Source organism: Saccopteryx leptura, chromosome 11 (assembly GCF_036850995.1).
Source record: "Saccopteryx leptura isolate mSacLep1 chromosome 11, mSacLep1_pri_phased_curated, whole genome shotgun sequence".
NCBI lineage: Eukaryota > Metazoa > Chordata > Mammalia > Chiroptera > Emballonuridae > Saccopteryx > Saccopteryx leptura.
In genome coordinates this window covers 55604910-55619650 of record NC_089513.1, presented here as the reverse complement: position 1 = coordinate 55619650, position 14741 = coordinate 55604910, and the positions used below count along the sequence as shown (strand labels likewise).

The window sequence follows — 14741 nt, the reverse complement described above, 5'->3', positions numbered from 1 at the left end:
ATTTCACAAGAAAAGTGCATGCCCAAGTCACCTAAAGATGTCATAACTCATTCTGTCCTCCAAGCTTTTGATTCAATATGGGTGTGGCAGAGGAGGGAAAAATAAGTGGGTAGGCATTCAATTTTTCAGAATTTGGAAAAGTTGTACTGACACGCATTCCCAAAGAAGCCCAGCACTGTACTGGAGCAGAGAGTAAGGATCTCCCTATCCGCGGCCTCCTCCCTATCACGGCAGGAACAGGTGCTGCCTGCTTACTAGGTGCGTTGTTCTGAGTGCTGTTGATACACATTTTGCATTTGATCCTCCTGAAAGGGCTGCAGGGTAGGTAATATCGTCTTTTTTTTTTTTTTTTTTTTTTTTAAGACAGAAAGAGTGATAGATAGAGATAGACAGGAACGGAGAGAGATGAGAAGCATCAATCATCAGTTTTTTGTTGCGACACCTTAGTTGTTCATTGATTGCTTTCTCACAGGTGCCTTGACTGTGGGCCTTCAGCAGACCGAGTGACCCCTTGCTCAAGCCAGTGACCTTGGGCTCAAGCTGGTGAGCTTTGCTCAAACCAGATGAGCCTGCACTCAAGCTGGCGACCTTGGGGTCTCGAACCTGGGTCCTCCGTATCCCAGTCCGACGCTCTATCCACTGGGCCACCGCCTGGTCAGTCAATATCTTGTCCATTTTAAACATGAGGAAACAGGCAGAGAGAGGGTAAGCTGCTGGCCCACGCCTACCTCGCTTGTGCTAGGGTTTGAACTACTCAGTTTTTAAGACTGCCTGCATTGAAATATTTGCTGACAAAATGAATAGCTCATCTTTGTAAAAGAGATCAATTTTATGCTTCTGTTCTGCTAGGACAAAACAGCAATGGCCTGTGACAAGTTGTCTAAGAATGTCTTATGGTACATCTAAAGTCCAAATGATTCCATCTGGGACCAAGACTTGCCTTAGCAGCTTAATACTATAAACTCCTCAGCAACCCCTCCACACACACACACACACACTCACTAAACCAGGTAAAGAAAACTTATTTCCCCCACTTTTTTCCCCTTATCCCCAACCTTCCTGAATATTATGGCTCAATTTCTTAGTCATGAAAAGTATGGTAAGAGAACCTAACTGCAACATTATAAATGTTAACTCAGAATTATCAATACGGCTTGTGTGATATGACTGAGCATTTTTACACTGATGCTGCTTCATTTTTATTAACCATTCTGCTATCATAAAATCCTGGCTGGTAAATATTTGCATTTTAGGTGATTTCCTAGCAGTAAAAAATTTTTCATTCCTTAAAAAAGAAAATGTATAGGTTGCAATCTCTTACCTAGAGTTGGAATAAGAACTTGCCAAGAGCACATTCATTGCTTTGTCTACAAATAACCCAATATAAATAAAATAGTTTCCAAAAATACTGCTCATGTGCAAAATTTGTACTTAAAATCCAGTCCATCAATATAGCCTGTCACGACATTACTGTTCAGAAACATACAAAGGTACGTTTGAGCTTTAAACAATAATGAACTCACAACCGTGTAACATATGTACTTTAACAGACTATTTTGGGTATTAAAATATGGTAAATACCTTTAACTACCAATTCTGCATAGTTTGATATTCCAACACCTCCTTCTGTGCGAATCATGCAGCGGTACTGGCCAGCATCTCGTTTCGTCGTATTTACGACACTAAATGAGGCTATGAATCGTCGGGAACTGGTCACCTTTATTTCCTTCAAAGGAGCATCTCGTCCATCAATACCCTGTATAAATGGGGGAAGGGAGGACATAAAGGCAATATGAGAGGCCACATCGAAACTGTAAGACACCTGATGACATTTCACCGGTGTCATCTCCATGCGGATCTGGATTCAGTCGCTTACTCCCCAAAGGCATCTGTTCCAGAACAATGGGTCAGGAAACTGAAACTCCGCCGTGATCAACAATGTCAAGATTGATGGATGCAAAATGAAGTGTGCAGAAACATCTTGGTTTTGCCCCTTCGAGGTATTAATTACGTTAAAATAGCTCAACAGGAGGAGAGAAAAAGCATATGAAAATATTATTTATTTTGCTCCCAAACAGCCAACATTTGGCCTTTTTATAACATTTTATCCTTGTTTACATGCCTGGTTAAGAAACAAAATTAACTCACACAGTACCCTATTACGGACCTCATTTTAGATATGAACAAATAAACAATTTATCAAGAATTACATTTAAAGAATAAGCAGGCATTAGCCTATTCCCTGTTGGGGAGGTCTGAAGAACCAGCCCATGCTTGGTGATAGTCCTCCTGCATAAACAACACACAGCAGAAGCATATGTTCAGTTACCTGATACTGGCATGCAACAGGAGCAGCTCCTCTCTCTCTCTCTTTTAAATATAATTATCAGGAAAGAGGCTATCTTTAAAATGTGTTTTGCAAGTATTATTATTATTATTATTTTTCATTTTTCCAAAGCTGGAAACGGGGAGGCAGCCAGACAGACTCCCGCATGCGCCCAACCGGGATCCACCCGGCACGCCCACCAGGGGGCGACGCCCCGCCCCTCTGGGGCGCCGCTCCGCCGCATCCAGAGCCACTCCAGCACCTGAGGCAGAGGCCACAGAGCCATCCTCGGTGCCCGGGCCATCTTTACTCCAATGGAGCCCCGGCTGCGGGAGGGGAAGAGAGAGACAGAGAGGAAGGAGAGGGGGAGGGGTGGAGAAGCAGATGGGCGCCCCTCCTGTGTGCCCCGGCCGGGAATCGAACCCGGGACCCCCACACGCCAGGCCGACGCTCCACCGCTGAGCCAACCGGCCAGGGCCTTTTGCAAGTATTAAGTAGAAAACAATGAGCAAAGACCTTACAGCAAATGAACAATTCCAACCACTATATCCATTACTCACCTGGCAACCATTTTGGGGTGCTAACGCCAAGCTAGCCTTGTATGAAGAAAGTAGCTCACAACAGTGAACAAAAGCAGAGTGGCTGCTGTGCCCATGGGGCTCCAGTGGGAAGTGGATGCCTGAGCACGTCCTCACCAATGGTGGCTAGAGTGGCGAAGGCACGGATCGGGTGGCTAGCAGAAGTCACAATGTGGACCAGCTTTAGAGAGGGTAGCCATGGAAGGTCAGTTTGAGGAAGTGACATTGGAACTGAGATCTGAAGAAGTAGGAGGTGACCAGGTGAAGGGGGAAGGTGGGAGAGGAAGATTCTAGTCAGAGGAGCCAGTACAGAAAGCTCAGATGGTTAGAAAGGCTGAAGGCCTCGGATGTAGTGACAGCAGCTGGTGAAGCCGAGGAGGGGGCAAGACCTGTGCATTGAGGGGCCTGCAGGCTATATCTAAATGCTTGTATTTGCAGTTATGAAAACACTAACCTATAAAACAATACAACTCGTCTGTAGTATCTGGTGATTTATATTATGCAAAATCCTTAAAGGCTTTTTATCTGTGATATTCTTTTTGACAGTATATCCTAATGGACATGAATTTGGGATTCGGACAGACCAGGATATCAAACCTAACTTCAAAGTGATTTACCTCCCTAGAGCCTCCCTTTGCTCATCTGTAATGAGAAAATGATACAAACTCACTTTCATGGCTGCTGTGAGCTTTTAAAGATGTATGCAAGGACACTGGCATAATGACTGGCCCCACACATGAGTTCAAGGAGAAAGGCAGACAGACTGTCAAAATACCACCTTTTTTACTGATGCTGTAGAACATGGCTGATGTGCAGTAACAATGGACTTGCTAATTAATACTGAAGCACAGAATTAAAAAGACTCACCCACACAGCCACAGGCCGCACTAGAAAATCACAAAGCCTCCTGTATGTTGGGAGCTGCTGTAAAACTCACAGGCAGGAGAAACAGGGCTTATATAAGGGAGTGAGCTTCCACAGAAGGGGTTGGGCTGTGCATGCTGAGAGCTTCCTGCCCGGGCAGCTCCTGCTTGGCAGGAGTGAAGCACTAGTACAGTTCCTGCCACAGGATGGAAACATCAGGAGTGAGGAAGAAGAGTTCCATCAACATCATTTTTAGTATTATATATCTAAACAGCTTTGTTAATAGCCTAAAAAGTTTTAAATCAGAATATGAAGTTATATGTATACCTTAATTTGTCTTTCTTTGTCCCCTAAATTTGGTCTGAAGAGGGAGGGCACCAAGAAGTTAGAAAAACAAAATCAATCTAGCATTTTGATTCCATTATTCCTCTCTGTATTTCACACATTGAGTCGCCTACCCTCCCCCTCAAATAAATACATAATCGAATTCTACCAGTAGGAGGAATATTAGACCTACCGCTCTATAAAATGAAGTTAATCTTTTATCGAACTGAAAAAAAATTAATCTCCAGGTTTGAGGGGGAAAAATTAAGTCCTAAAGTAAGACAGATTTCATATCTGTCAGCATTTGTTTAGTTTATCAACAGCAGCAGCATTAACAAAAAGGGCCATCTACTTATTTGTTTACTTGTGGCATGAATCTTCTAAGAATACACTTCTCTATTAATCCTGTAATAGTTTTCCTAATAGACTAAGTCTATCTCAAAAAAATGTTTATTCAAAGACTTTTAAAGTATGAACTTACTGATCCTTCACAAACATTCAAGGTTGTACAGAGGACACTTAAGTCTAAGAAAAGCTCCTTTTTGAATTTATGCACATGTTGAGAGGAGTACTACTTCATAGGTGTTAGCTTCATGCCACAGATTTATTCATTTAAATAAAAAGCTTCAAACTAACAACTCTATACAACTCTAATGAGTCTCAGGGAAAAGCATTTTTATTTTTATTTATTTATTTATTTTACAGTAATTTTTTTAGGGGGGGGAAGAGAGAGAGAGAGAGAGAGACAGAGAGAGATGGGGGAGGAGCAGGAAGCATCAACTCCCATATGTGCCTTGACCAGGCAAGCCAGGGTTTTGAACCGGCAACCTCAGTGTTTCCAGTTTGACACTTTATCCACTGCGCCACCACAGGTCAGACTATTTATTTTTAATTTCATATAATTAATCATACAGAAAGTTAGATTTCGTTTTTTAAAGAGAAGTAATACATAGGAGAGAGAAACCAAGTGCTAACTGGCAACCATCTTTATTCAAGAACTATACCAAGTCGAAAATCTGGCTCGAATCTGCAGGTCATTTTCTATTAAATCATTCAGATGTACATGATGGATCCAAGCATCCATTCAACCAACACTTAGTAAAAATGTTTTAAGGGGCACATACTCGATTAATATACAGGGAGCACGGAGTTAAAAGAACAATCCCTTACCAAACTGAATTTACAGTTGTTAGAAAACCAAAAAGTAAGGTAATAGTCACAGCACAGAGCAATGCACTGCCTTCTGCTGTAACCCCAGGAAAAGGGGACCATACAGGAAGGGGGCGTGAGGCTTTGCAGAAAAGCTATTTGAGTTCAGGCTTGTGGATAAACAGGAGTTTCTCAGGCACTGACGGGAGAGAAGTGGAGCCCAGTGAGTGAGAACCCTGCAAGAGTCAGAAGCCACGAAAGCATGGAACTATGGGGGCGGTATAATTTATTCTACCTGGCTAGAACAGAAGCGCTTCTGGGAACGGCCCGTGATGTGGCTAGAAAGATGAGCACAATATAGACCACACCAAGGAATATGACAGGTCGAGAATTACCGTTTATATTGACGCCTGGAAAGGAAGTATTTTAGACAAAAGGGTAAAATGAACACATCTATGGGTATGATAATGGACTGAAGAAGAGAGTGTGGGAAAAATATTGAGGGAAATTGGTTATATACTTTTCAATCTCTTAGTAACAAATGCTCAAAGAAGAGATGAGAGAGAAGAATTCTAAAGATATTTAAGAAATAAAGTCAGTAAAAAGTATGTTATATCACAATAACAATTTTCTTTTCTAGCAAACTATAGGCCCACAAGACAAGAAACATAGCTTACTTGCTTTGTGGGTGCACAAGAATTAGAACCCAATTGGTATTTTCTGACTCTAGTAATAATAGCCTCAGTGGGGAAAAAAAATGTTTCATAGGTAGAATAGAAATATGAGGTTGCTAAATTAAGAGACTTATACCCTGGACCCTAACATCAGACAACATCTTTATTTACAAGGAAAACCAATAGGGGAAATAGAAGGATATTTTAGAGATTCTGTGTGTCCCTCAGTCAGCAACACAGCCCACCTACAGTGATTGTGGTAAGCAGAATAATGGCTCTCAAAGACGTTATTCCCTAGTTCGCAGAATATGGAATATGAATATGTTCCCCTGCACAGCAAAAGGGAGTTTGCAGAGGTGATTAAAATAAGGATCTGGAGATGGGAAGATTAAGCTAGGTTAACAAGGTGGGCCCGACGTCGTAACAATGTCAGAGGAAGGTAGGGGCGCCAAGTGCAGAAGATATGACCACAGAAGCAAAGGCTGGAGTGATGTGTGAAGATGGAGAAAGAGCCCATGAGTCAAGTAATGAAGACGGTCTCTAGAAGCCATACAGGCAAGGAACCGGTTCCTCTCTACAGCTTCCGGAAGAAAGCAGCCCTGCCATCATCTTATTTGAGGACCTCTGACTGCCAGATCTGTAAGATAATGAAGCTACTAAACTTGTGGTAATTAGTTATAGCAGCAATAGGACACTAATACAAGGACTATCAGGATAATGAAAAAGCTTGGGGCTTTTACGAGGTGGAAAAGTCAAGCATTACTTAACAGTGGGGATACATTCTGAGAAACGCCTTGGTAGGCAATTTCTCATTTTGCAGACAACATGGAGAGAGCATGTACACAAACCGAGATGGTCTACCTACTGCACACCTAGGACATATGGTACAGCCTCTAACTCCTGGGTTAGAAGCCAATACAGCATGGCACTGTACTGAATACAGTAGGCCGCTATATCATAATGGTAATATTTGTGTGTCTAAACATAGAAAATGTACAATAAAAATATGGTATAAAAGATATGAAATTATACACCTGGATGGGTCACTCCTGGATGGAGCCTTCAGGGCTGTAAATTGCTCTGGGTGAGTCAGGGAATGAGTGGTGAGTGACTGTGAAGGCTGGGACATTACTGTGCACTATTGAGACTTTACAAACACTGCACACTAAGGCTACACTAATGTATAAAACACGAGATTAAATCAAGCACAGGAGAGAATGATGCAATCAAGAGACTCAGGAAACCTGGGACGTATGAAACTGCTGCCGTCAGAACACCACACACTATTTTACAGCAAACCTTTGTAATAAGTGGAAAGAATCCATACTAAAATAGTGATTAAAAATATAGGATAGTAAATACATAAATCAGTAACATAGTATTCATTTTCATTATCAGTATTCTGCACTGTACGTAATTGTGTGTTATATGATACTTTTAAGACTTCCAGCACAGTAGGCTTGTTTATCCCAGCCTCACCACAGACACATGAGTAGTGGGGTTGTGCTATAATGCTACGGTGTCACCAGGTGATAGGAATATTTCAGCTTCATGGTAATTTTATGGAATCACTGTGGTAAAGTGGTTCATTGTTGACTGAAATGTCTTTGTGCAGGGCTGCAGTCATGATCCTGATTTGTCAGAGCCATAGAGCAAATCTTTAAGGTCAATTTAGGGCTGGTAGACTAGTAAGAGTTCTATTCAAAAGCTATCACTGTAGCCAAAACAAAAGAAAAAGTTGTAAGACTCACTTCGGAACTTCAAAACTTACTGCAAAGCTATAGTCATCAACAGCACAGTGTAGTACTGGCATAAGAACAGACATAGACTGATGTAATAAAATAGGAACCTTCAGATACATGGTCAGTGGATTTCAACAAGGGTGCCAAGACCATTCAATGGAGAAAAGATAGTCTTTTCAAATAGTAGTAGAGGGAAAACTGGATATCCACATACAAAAGAATGAAGCTGGACCCTTGTCGTTTACCACAAACAAAAATCAATTCAAAATGGATCAAGTATATAAAATTAAGAGCAAAAACTATAAATCTCTTAGAAGAAAACATAGGGGGGAAATCTTTATCACCATGGATTTGTAAATGCTTTCTTAAATATGACGCCAAAATCACAGGCAACAAAAGAAAAAAATAGATAAACTAGACTCATCAAAATTTAAAATTTTGAGTATAAAAAGACACTATTCAAAGAATGAAGAAACTGCCTGACCGGGCGGTGGCGCAGTGGATAGAGCATCAGACTGGGATGCGGAAGACCCAGGTTCGAGACCCCAAGGTCGCCAGCTTGAGTGAAGGCTCATCTGGTTTGAACAAAAAGCTCACCAGCTTGGACCCAAGGTCACTGGCTTGAGCAAGGGGTTACTCAGTCTGCTGAAGGCCCGCGGTCAAGACACGTATGAGAAGGCAATCAATGAACAATTAAGGTGTTGCAATGCGCAACAAAAAACTAATGATTGATGCTTCTCATCTCTCCGTTCCTGTCTGTCTGTCCCTCTCTACCCTTCTCTCTGACTCTCTGTCTCTGTAAAAATAAATAAATTAAAAATTAAAAAAAAATAAACTTAGTGCTTTAAAAAACAACAACAAAGAGTGAAGAGACAAGCAATAGAATGGCAGAAAATACTGACAAATTATATATCTGATAATGGATTACTATCCTGAATACATAAAAAAGTCCTGAACTCAATAACAAGGAAAACAAAAACCAAATATTCCAATTTTAAAATGGGCAAAAGACATAAATAGGCATTTCCCCCCAAAGAAGATGTACAAATAGCCAATAAGCACATGAAAAAATGCTCAACATCATTAGTCAACAGGGCAATGCAAATCAAAATCACAATGAGATACCACTTTATATCCAGTAGGATGACTGTGTGAGTGTGTGTGCGTGCGTGCATGCACGCCCACACTCACACATACACACACACACACAAAGAAAGAAAAAAAAAATAACAAGTGTTGGTAAAGATGTTCAACAAATGGAACCCTTGTGTATTCCTGGTGGGGATGATGCAGTTACTATAAAAAACAGTTTATCAATTCCTTGAAAAGTTAAACATAGAATTCTCATATTACTCTGTAATTCTACTCCTAGAGATAACCCAAAAGAAATAAAAACAAGGACTCAAACAGATACTTATATGACAGTGCTCACAGCAGCATTATTCACAATAGCCAAAATGTGAACAACAAACGTGTCTATTGATGAATCTATGGGCAAAGAAAATGTGGTCTATCTATGCCAGCGGTTCTCAACCTGTGGGTCGCGACCCCGGCGGGGGTCGAATGACCAAAACACAGGGGTCGCCTAAAGCCATCGGAAACACATATTTTATTTAAAAATGTATTGTATAATAAATATGTATTTCCGATGGCTTTAGGCGACCCCTGTGTTTTGGTCATTCGACCCGCGTCGGGGTCACGACCCACCGGTTGAGAACCACTGATATATGCAATAGAATTTCATTCAGCCTTAGAAAGGATGGCCCTGGCCGGTTGGCTCAGTGGTAGAGCATTGGCCTGGCGTGCGGGAGTCCTGGATTCGATTCCTGGCTGGGGCACACAGGAGAGGCGCCCGTCTGCTTCTCCACCCCTCCCCCTCTCCTTCCTCTCTCTCTCTCTCTCTTCCCCTCCCGCAGCCGAGGCTCCATTGGAGCAAAGATGGCCCGGGCACTGAGGATGGCTCTGTGGCCTCTGCCTCAGGCGCTGGAGTGGCTCTGGATGCAACAGAGCGACGCCCCAGAGGGGCAAAGCATCGCCCCCTGGTGGGCATGCCAGGTGGATCCTGGTTGGGCGCATGCGGCAGTCTGTCTGACTGCCTCCCCGTTTCCAGCTTTGGAAAAATGAAAAAAAAAAAAAAAAGAAAGGAAGAATACTCTGACACACGCTACAGCATGCATGAACCTCGACAACGCTGAGTGAAAGAAACAAGCCACAAAAAAGACAAGTACAATATGATTCCATTTATAAGAGGTTTCTAGATCTGGCAAATTCACAGAAACAAAAAATAGAATGAAGGCTACCAGGGCCTGAGGGAGAGAAGAGAAAGGAGTTCTTTGTTAATGGTTTTTCTTTCCAGAGATGAAAAGTTTTGTAAGTAACAGTGATAACAGTTATATGAATGTACTTAATGCCACTGACTGTACATTTAAAAATGGCCAAAATGGTAAATTTCATATTATGGATATTAAAACAGTGTAACAGCACAAACTCCTGTTTTTGCACCTAACGTTTGAAGACAGCACTAAAATAATCTGGAGCACAGGAAAGAAATTGTTTTCAGATAATATATGGTGATGGTGAGTTAAGTGGAGACTAGAATGGCAGGCACAAAGCAGGGGTGGTATGTCCAAGCGGGTCGGAGAGAAATGCGAGGGAAAGGCGTTAGCCGCCAGGCGGGCTGGGCCCACACAGAACCCAGAGGGCAGAGCGCTCTGCAGACCTGCAAGGCAACGGAAGACCGCAGGCAGGGCAGACCTACACCAGTAGAGTCTTCAGAACAATAAAGAGAGAAGTGATTTTTTTAATTCAAATATTTACTAGAGCCTAACCAGTGGTGGCGCAGTGGATAAAGCATCAACCTGGAAACGCTGAGGTTGCCGGTTCAAAACCCTGGGCTTGCCTGGTCAAGGCACATACGGGAGTTGATGCTTCCTGCTCCTCTCCCCTTTTCTCTCTCTCTCTCTCTCTCCTCTCTCTATAATGAATAAATAAAATTTTAAAATATATATTTACTAGAGAAATTTGTTTTTTTATATACAAAAGTAAAACTATAAACATTCTAAAAACTATATAATCCCATCACTCAGAGATAAATACTTTAAGGTATTTTGGTTGGGTTTTTTCTGTTATACATTATTATAAGTTAAACCTTACAACAGTGGTCTAAAATATACATGAGGGCTTATCTCTTTGTTTACTTTCCTATGATATTTGTAGAGTTTTTCATAGCATTGGATAATTTCAAAAACATGCTTTTTAATATATATCACTTCATGGCTATAGCCATTATTTACAGAAATATCATACTACTGTTGTACATTTAAATTATTTATATTTTGAACTATCATAAATGATTTTAGGATAATTCCTATTTCCTAAAATTATTAGGTCAAAGAGAATAAAAAATTTAAACGGTTTTTTTTCATGGATAACATAAAAGGCTCTACAGTGAGTTTGTAGCTCTTTACAAGAACTGTGTTTTTAATGAGAGTTCAAATAGCTCCTAACATCAATTTATTTTCTAACTCTTTCTGAATATCACAAATAGATCAAACAGGACAGAAAATTGGCCTACATCACTGACTTTTTCTTATTAATATTTCCCAAATAGTACACAATAGAAAAAAAAAGCTCTTCTTTTTTTTTTTTTAATTTTTCTGAAGCTAGAAACGGGGAGAGACAGTCAGACAGACTCCCGCATGCGCCCGACCGGGATCCACCCGGCACGCCCACCATGGGGCGACGCTCTGCCCACCAGGGGGCGATGCTCTGCCCATCCTGGGCGTCGCCATATTGCGACCAGAGCCACTCTAGCACCTGGGGCAGAGGCCACAGAGCCATCCCCAGCGCCCGGGCCATCTTTGCTCCAATGGAGCCTTGGCTGCGGGAGGGGAAGAGAGAGACAGAGAGGAAAGTGCGGCGGAGGGGTGGAGAAGCAAATGGGCGCTTCTCCTGTGTGCCCTGGCCGGGAATCGAACCCGGGTCCTCCGCACGCTAGGCCGACCCTCTACCGCTGAGCCAACCGGCCAGGGAAGCTCTTCTTATCTTGGGTAAAAAAATCAGATATTCAGGAGAATATTTTTATTTATTTTGGTGATACTATGTAGCTTCTACAGTACAAATTCAGTTTTTGTCTTAATATATCATATTTTAAAATTAAACAAATACCTTTTTTGTTTGTTTTGTATTTTTCTGAAGTGAGAGAGGAGAGGCAGAGAGACAGACCCCGCATGTCCCTGTCCGGGATCCACCCGGGAAGCCCACTAGGGGGCGATGCTCTGCCCATCTGGGGCATTGCTCTGTTGCAACTGGAGCCATTCTAGTGCCTGAGGCAGAGGCCATGGAGCCGTCCTCAGTGCCCGGGCCAACTTTGCTCCAGAGGAGCCTTAGCTGTGGGAGGGGGAAGGTGGAGAAGCACATGGGCACTTCTGTGTGCCCTGGCTGGGGATCAAACCCGGAACTTCCACAGGCCCCGGCCAACACTCACCACCGAGCCAACCAGCCAGGGCCTAGAATCATATTTTTAATATTTTCAAGACTGCTAAAACCCCTATCATATTCTAAGGTGGAGCCTACACTGACATCTTTCCACAAGACAAGGATATTTCTAAAAATTCACATCTTCAATATCTATACGTATAAATTTCTAAAAATGGATTATATAAACCAAACTAAGATTATGTGTGCTTAAGATAATTTAACAGAAAAGCATATAACACTACTAAATTGTATGCTTAGAATTAGGGATGCATGACAATATTTAAATATCTATAAGATTAATCACTCATATTGATGCATATTTAAATTTGTGGCATTACCAGCAATATCAGACAAGTAGAAAGAAAGCCCCCCCTTTGAAAATGTGAGCTAGCATGGCTGCCTCAAGACTGGCAACCACTGAGGCCTCCCACAAGGGGAATGAGGGGAGCAGAGGACCAGCCACAGAAGTCTCGGGGAGGCAGGGGAGCAGCAGGAGAGCGGCGGCCAGACTGAAAGTATAAGAGGAAAAAACTGAGACATGAAAGTAGAAAGAGAGGGCCGGGAACAGTGCAGAGACAAGGTCACCAAGGAACGGAGAGATACCGGACGAGCCCCAGGAGGAAGCACGACAGAGTCCAGTCAGGGACAGAGAGGCACAGGCGTGAGAGCAGAGCGACAGCTCAGACACTGGAGGAGACCTAAGTCCCCCAGGAGAGAGGGCCACTCCTCGGACAACAGTCATTCTTCTCCTCTGAAATCTTGACATTCATACTATTACAACAGTCCCCTTATTTCTTGATGCTGAAAAATGTCAGGTCCAACAGGAACTTTAGGTTCTATATTAGCTCAATTGTCCTAGCAGATCACCTACATAATGAAGCAATCCACAGCTGAGCTAATAATAAAGGAGAAATGAGAGCATGTCCTCAGAGAATGGGGTGGGGTGGAGCGGGGGGGCGGTCTCACCCTTCAGTCTGTTAGTGTCAAATCCTGTTTCCTGGGCAGTCAGAAAAGAGGAAGACCTGGGTCTATGACCACGGACAAGGCAGATCGCCCACACAATCGCTGTGGACAAGAGGAGAGCAATGGGGAGAAATGCCAGGCAGGTCAGGTGGGCTAGAAACCTGTGACCCACCAGAGCACACGGCTGCTTGCCAGACTGAGTATGTTTCTGGTGCTTGGGCCCAGGTTACTTCCTTGATTCCTCCAACAGGTTTATTAATGCCTTTGACAAAGTCTTAGATGTGACTGTAGAATGTACAGATGACAATTAACCAGCACATGAATGAATAAAATGGGATAAAAAATAAAAAAAAGACTCTCACAAAGCCTAACAAGGGATTTAAATTAACAAGATGAACATCAGTCTAAACAAATGTCGATCAATCCTGTATTTCTTCCTTATGAAATCAGAGCTGCATTATTCCATACGTAGGTGGGACATAAAAGTGAGACTAAGAGACATTGATAAGAGTGTGGTGGTTAAGGGGGAAGGGGGGAGAGGGAGAGGGAAAGGGGGAGGGGCACAAAGAAAACTAGATAGAAGGTGACAGAGGACAATCTGACTTTGGGTGATGGGTATGCAACATAATTGAACGACAAGATAACCTGGACATGTTATCTTTGAATATATGTATCCTGATTTATTGATGTCACCCCATTAAAAAAAATAAAATTATAATAAAAAAAAATCAGAGTTTCCAAGTAGGTAACTGGGCATGTGACCTAGGAGTACCTTTATCACCTAGAGGTTTAGGAAGATGGGAAAATGGATATTTTAAAATCTAATTCCATTTCAGTTGTATTAATAGGAATAAATTATCTGGAGAGGTGGTGCTACCAGCCAGCCCCAGAAGTCAGCAGCGTGTTCCTGGAATCCTGCTTTCTGAGGCGCACGGGAGAAGCAGGCTTGCTCAGAGGACCATGATGGGACACCGTCGCCCTCATCGTCTCCTCAGTGGAAGGGCTGCTAGGGGCCAAAAACAGAAGGCTTAAAAGGGAGAGGACAGCCATCTTCCAATAAAAGACCAGGTGTGTAAAATGGGAGCTGTACTTGAGTGTCACGACCATGGGGATCTGTCACTTAGCTGAAACTCTTGGGTAAAATGTGGTTCAGAATTCATATATGTTTTTAATTTTAAAAAGCTGTGTATGCTGTTTATAATGGGATGCCCTCAGGATAGCCTGAGTCATTGACACAATGAGCCTGTAACCAGACACACTGATATTTCTGCATCAAAAACTATTAATACTGCCTGACCAGGCAGTGTGCAATGGATAGAGGGTCAACCTGGGTCGCTGAGAACCCAGGTTCGAAACCCCACACTGGCTTGAGCTTGGACTCGCCTGTTTCAGTGCGGGGTTGCCAGTTTGAGTGTGGGATCATAGAAATGACCTCATGGTCACTGGCTTGAGCCCAAAGGTCGCTGGCTCAGCTGGAGCCCCACTCCCTGCCCTGGTCAAGGCATGTATGAGAAACAATCAATGAACAACTAAGGTGTCACAAAGAAGAATTGATGCTTCTCATCTTTCTCCCTTCCTGTCTGTCTGTTTATGTCTTACTAAATATATATGAAGATTGATTATAAGAAGGGAAAATAGAGGT

At 42.5% G+C, this 14741-nt stretch overlaps 1 protein-coding gene across 4 annotated transcripts in view; it reads right to left on the bottom strand.

Annotated features, from left to right (window-relative positions):
* The window catches only part of PTPRM (protein tyrosine phosphatase receptor type M), an 893280-nt gene that overhangs the window by 461134 nt on the left and 417405 nt on the right, over nt 1-14741 (bottom strand). For all 4 annotated transcript variants that reach the window (XM_066353181.1, XM_066353183.1, XM_066353180.1 and 1 more), the window contains exon 6: nt 1582-1756. In XM_066353181.1, coding sequence (XP_066209278.1) covers nt 1582-1756 — 175 coding nt within the window. The remainder of the gene's footprint in view (nt 1-1581; nt 1757-14741) is intronic.